This window comes from Molossus molossus, unplaced genomic scaffold (assembly GCF_014108415.1).
Source record: "Molossus molossus isolate mMolMol1 unplaced genomic scaffold, mMolMol1.p scaffold_m16_p_14, whole genome shotgun sequence".
Classification (NCBI taxonomy): domain Eukaryota; kingdom Metazoa; phylum Chordata; class Mammalia; order Chiroptera; family Molossidae; genus Molossus; species Molossus molossus.
In genome coordinates, this window is record NW_023425349.1 from 72,965,527 (window position 1) to 72,971,365 (window position 5,839).

General features: G+C 42.8%; 1 protein-coding gene across 1 annotated transcript; it reads left to right on the forward strand.

Annotated features, from left to right (window-relative positions):
* The first annotated feature begins 358 nt into the window (after window positions 1–358).
* On the forward strand, window positions 359–5,618 carry LOC118629333 (interferon omega-1-like). Its single transcript, XM_036260367.1, has 3 exons — window positions 359–425; window positions 456–820; window positions 5,571–5,618. The coding sequence occupies exons 1-3, from the start codon at window positions 359–361 to the stop codon at window positions 5,616–5,618; spliced, it is 480 nt and encodes a 159-aa protein (XP_036116260.1).
* The last annotated feature ends 221 nt before the right edge of the window (window positions 5,619–5,839 follow it).

The window sequence follows — 5,839 nt, forward strand, 5'->3', positions numbered from 1 at the left end:
AAGCGCTGGAAAGGCGAGCTCATGTGCCTGGTTCCTAAGACCAAAGTGCCCTGCCAGGCCCAGGCCCAGGCCCAGGCACAGCTCAGTCTTCAGCAGTCAGGTCCTCCGAACCGAAGGCGCACTATTAAAGCAGCATCTAGTTGCTCCGCGGAGCCACAAAGGCTTTTCTCGCCAGAGACCAGTCCTTTTGCAAACGAAGGCTCCCGAGTCAGCGTTTTCCATCAGAAAAGGCCCTCCGCGCGCCCTCTTGCGGCCAGCGGGAGACTCGCGCTTTCCAGGGAACCAGCGCGGAGAAATCGGTGCTACTCCTCCGCGTGTCTCCCCCTGGCGGTTGTCCCCTGAGTCACGGGATTTCTCAATGACCCAGGTCTACTTGTGGCTAGTGGCAGGAGTGATGCTCAGCTCCATCCCTGCTTGTTCTCTTGGTGAGGATCGACTTTGGACCCATAAACCAGACAACTGGAGAATCTTAGATCTTTTGAGACAGCTGGAACGTATCCCCACTCAGTTTTGCCTGAATGACAGAATCGACTTCCAATGTCCTTGGCAAAGGGGGAATGTCACCCAAACGCAGAAACCACAACGCACCTGTGTGCAGCATGTGGTGCTCCAGCAGATCTTCAGCCTCTTCCTAACGCCAGATAGCCGTGCTGCGTGGAACCAGACCCTCCTCTCTCAACTACTCTCTCACCTTGCTCACAGCCTGGAACGCCTGCAGCTGGCGGAAGAAGAAAATCTGACTTGTCCCCATTTGGGAATTCTTATCCGGAAATACTTCCAAGGAATCCGCAGCTACCTGAAAGGAAAGAAATACAGCTGTGTTTGGAGGGCGGCTGAACCAAGATCTTTTGTTGAACCTGTGGTGTTTGCAAGGCTTACCCAGTAACATTCTGCCCAGGGTCTCTTGTTGATCCTGCAAGCTGGCAAGGCCCACGCAAGAGCATTCTGAGCCACGAGCAAGAATGTATGGACAGTCTCGACCTTGAGCTCAACTCGCAGCAACTCTCTATAGTAAAATTTTTGTTTCACATATGTATTCTTAATATCAGACATTAACCATTATTAAAGAGAATGATATTCTCCTTGAATGTGGTTGAATTATGATCTTGACATCTCTTTCACTCAGTAGTAAGAACTCTGCCCAGGTAGTGAAAGAGCAACATTTGATGTAAACTAAAGAATATGAATTAATAGCATGTATGCATGGCCAATAACATAGACCACAAAGCTAGGGATCGGACGTGGGGGATGGAGAGGAGGGTGTCAATGGGGGGGAAAATGAGAAACATCTGAAACAAAAACAAATTAATAAATAAAAAAATATAAAAAAGAATATGAATGGTCACTATTACTTGAGAACTAGTGACAGTGTATGTTGTGTAATGTATCCATTTTGACATAATTTGAAAGGGATTTCTATAATCAGCACAATCTTTTCACTGAGGTGTTTCTCCAGGAAGGATGTGTGGATGGCAAAGGGAGCAGGGAGGGCCTTCGACTGCGGGGTGTGGAGCATCTCTTCATTAGGGAGCACACTCAGTGTTTGGATTTGCTGCTCCCCGATGTGGGGTTGCCCAGGCCCTGAGTTAAATTTACACAGATTTTTGTGCTTTGCTGTCTGGTCTTCTCCCCTGGCTGAGGGGAGGATAGAGAAATTTACAAGATGGACAATCCTCAGGAACAATCATTTCCTAGACTGTATCAGTCAGCTTTTCCAGAGACAGAATCAGAGGGTTGGAAACCCTCAGGAGACTTTCATTTCAAGTCCAAAGGCAGTCTGTCAGCAGAATTCCTTCTATTTTGGGTGGTCACTATATTTATGGATGAATGACAAAATGAGGCCCCCTTACATTATGGAAGGTGATCTGCTTTACTCACTGTTGACTAATTTAAATATTAAATGCCTATCATCTCAGGTGAAACATACCTTCACAGAAAAATCCAGAATAATGTTTGATCAAATATTGGGTACAGTGGCCTTGCTTATTTGCCACATAAAATCAACTGTCCCACTACGCCTCTCTCATTGATGTCCCAACACATCTCAGATATTATTCCTCTTCCAGTCTTTAATGGCTGCTAATATATTTTATATATTTTACTTTGTTATATACTTTATTTTGTTAGTCTCTGGGTTAGAAAATCTTGAGGTCAGTTCCATTTAGCCACCTGGCCAGAAACTCTCTGTGGCTGTGATTTCTTTCATATGAAAAACTGCAAATTCATATACTTTTTAAAATAACCAACATTTCATTTGTGGGTTAGCTATTTCTTAGGAGCTTAGAATGTTACCTGGGTGTTCTCTCTCTCTCTCTCTATTTTTTGTTTTTAAGTTCTCATCTGAGGATACTTTTTCTATTTCTTCATTCAGAGTGGGAAGGAAGGTGAGAGAGAGAGACAGAGAGCGGGAGAGAGAGAAAGAGAGAGAGAGAGGTGAGAGAAACACTTAGATTGGTTGACTCCCACAGGATGCCAACCAGGACCAGGGATGAACCACAACTAAGGTACTTGCCCTTGACTGGAATCAAAACCACAACCCTTTGGTCCATGGACCAATGCCCTACCACTGAGCCAAACTGGCCAGAGCCTCCGTTCTCTTTTTAAAAATCTAATTTTACTGTCATATTCCCATTCCTCCAGAATTTTATTATGGCCTATAGTGTGAGATGAGATTTTTCATTGATTTCTTCCCAGATTGCTAACTAATCATCCTAGGACTTTTTTTCTTTTAACCTCACTGAGGACATTTTTGCATTTATCTTCTGACAGAGCAGGAACAAGAGAGGGAAGAAGAGGGAGAGGGAAACATCCAGGTAATAGAGAGACATAGAATGATTGTCACCCACAGGACCCCAACCGGGGCCAGGGACAAACTGCAACTGAGGTACATGCCCTTACAGGAACCAAACCAGGGTCTCTCTGGTCTGTGGGCTGACGCTCTGACCACTGAGCAAAACTGGCCAGCGCTCATCCTAGGACTCTTTATTGAAAACTTCTTTCCACCATAGTCATATCAGTTATATCCTTTTTCTTAAATCTAATTGATACAGATAATTCATTTTCAGTGATTATGTGCTTCAATAATTTAGATATCTAATGTCTCCCTCTATGATATTGTTTTTAGTATCACTACTATAATCTCATTTCATTTTCTAGAGGACATAAATATGCCAAGATTTCTCATTCTTTAACTTTGTTTGTATTCTCCTGATTAAACTGATATTTTAGCTACAATGTATGCAGCATCAATTTTATGAAAATCACTGGTTCTTGGGGAGGCACAGAAAATAAATTCCAATGTGTATATTCATCTGGGACAATTCCTTCAAAAGGACTAAAGAGTGAGACTAGATCAAGGAATTTCCACTCCACATATCCAAAGTAAAGAACGGTGAAAGTCGGTAAAATAAAAACAAAAGGATGCACCACTGAAAAGAAGACAAGGGCCCTGGACAGCAAGGCTCAGTGATTACGCTGTAGGCCTATGCACTGAAGAGTCACAAGTCACATTCCCATTCAGGGGCACTTACCTGGATTTTGGGTTCCATCACAGGCCCCAGGACTGGGTGCCTGCAGGAAGCAACCAATCAATGTGTCTCTGTCTCTTTTCTCTTCTCTCTCTCTCTCCCCTTCCCTTTCACTCTCTCTGAAAATCAATGGAAAATATATCCTCAGGTGAGCAATAAAAAAATAAAATCAGCCCTGGCCGGTTTGGCTCAGCGGTTAGAGCGTCCGCCTGCAGTCCAGAGAGACCCGGGTTCGGTTCCTGCTACGTGCATGTACCTCGGTTGCAGTTTGTCCCCGGCCCTGGTTGGTCGTGCGGGTGGCAACCACTCGATGTGTCCCTTTCACATCGATGTTTCCCTCTCTCTCTCTTCCTCTCTCTCCCTCCCACTCTGTCTGTACAAAAAATGGAAAAATGTCCTCGAATGAGGATAAAAAAAAATAATAATAATAAAATAAAATAAAATCATAAATAAATAAACAAATAAATAATAAAAGAAGACAACGGACTTTAAATTTGTTATCAAACTATATGTTAAAACATAATGGAATCTAAAATATGACACTTTTCAATTGCCTATGTATGCAATATAAGATTCTGAATTTAATTTTGATTCTGCAGCAGTTTTGTGTGCTTCTGGAAAATTCAGTTGACTACTCCAAGCCTCAGTGTTCTCCAATGTAAACAAAGGTAGAGATTTTATTAGAGTTACTGTATTAAACAGACTAAAACATCTTAAAACACATAAATAATATTCCACTGTTAGGACTTAAACATGGTACCTATTTTCTTACCTTTTTTGTATAAAATGTATCAGAATAGTGAACTCTCTCACCTCACAGTACCAAAATATACAGTGTAATTAACAAAATTCTGGGAAGTGTTGCGAACAACACTAAAGTATAGTCACTTTTCACATTGAAGTTAAATCTGATGTATATATTTAGTTAGGAAAGGGTGGCTTGCATAATTATCTGGAAGAGAAGAAGGTCTCCTAATCTGAAGTGAAACATACGTCGTGTGTACTAATTATACCTGGCACACTTTGCCGTCCCTCCTCCTTCTCTGAGTCACCTTCTTCTATTCCCATATCACAGTGCTTTCCTTGCACTGCAATGAGGAACTGCCCAGAGTGCTCTTTCTTTCTCTCTCCCTTCACCTGCTTGCTCACTCATCCAGCTGCTTCCTGTCCCTTTGTGGTTTCCAGCCAACAATTTCCCTTTAAGAGTACAAAACCACCAATTCAAAGCAAACTTGAGTGAAAGTTCTCAGTTTTTCAGAAACTGCTACAAAAGATGATTTCTTTCCTTCTGATGAGTAGTTTTTGAACTGAGGAATGTCCCTGTTACAATGATGTAATCCTAGCTGTAGCTATAAGGAAGGAGAGTCAGATCCATTTCACCCTGAAGACTCTCACAATGTTTACACCGGAAGAGAGCCACCTGTTGGCCAAGACAGGCCAAGACATCCACAAAGTCTGCAGAGAGCTGGCTGCTTCTGTTCTATGAAAAAAGTCTGGTACCTTCCACCTACTTCTTCAAGCTGCAAAGAGGCCCTGTCCTAATAGAACTGGCCCTCATATTTGACTAAACCCACTTCCTTAGCTTTTGTGTAGAGAAGGAAAATACGCCACCTTCAGGCTGGCCAGGCACTCTCTGGGCAGTGGGCAGCTGTATGGAGACAGCCAGTCAGAATGTGTCTCTTGCCTGCAGACTGCTCATTTGTCACAGCCTCCAGCATCATCACTTCGTTTCCTGTGCTGGAGGCCACTAGAGCCTGCCTTTCTGGCTGTGGAGAAGCACCTGGACGCAGAAAAAAATGTCTTGTTTGAAGGTGCATTAACTCTGTCTCAAATGTAATTTGGCAGTTCTTAAAATCCATTCCCACATTCAGATCACCTTGTTTGACTTCATAATTAGGAGAAAATTCTTATTGTCCCTTTGAGTAATGCCTCATCTTGCATCTCTTCCACCTTGACTGGGTAATAATGAGTGGAAAACATAAAGGAATTTTAGAGAATATAATTGTTGTCAACTGACAGACCGAGGAGTATCTGTTTGGGTAGAACTGGGAGGTATTAAGGTTGGAGAAGTTAATCAGGATGTGTGTGTGAAGAGCTCAGGTAGCAGGGATTTCTCAAATCTCTGCTTCTGGTTACAGACTCTTCCTCACATTGCTTCTCTCCCATTGATGGCTTAAAGGGCTCTAATCAACATGTGAAAAGATGTTTGTCCTGTTGATTTCTTTCTTCCTCCACCTCTTGTGGAGACCTTGTAGGAGTAGGTCATAGGGATACTTTCTGATTCACTGGCTCTGTCTTTGGGATTGCCTAAG

Excerpts from the sequence above, each read along its gene's own strand:
- LOC118629333 (XM_036260367.1), top strand. The coding sequence starts at position 359 with ATGACCCAGGTCTACTTGTGGCTAGTGGCAGGAGTGATGCTCAGCTCC. Across the intron at positions 426-455 it reads CATCCCTGCTTGTTCTCTTG|ACAACTGGAGAATCTTAGAT; the intron begins GTGAGGATCGAC and ends CCCATAAACCAG. Across the intron at positions 821-5,570 it reads AAGGAAAGAAATACAGCTGT|AACTGGGAGGTATTAAGGTT; the intron begins GTTTGGAGGGCG and ends CTGTTTGGGTAG.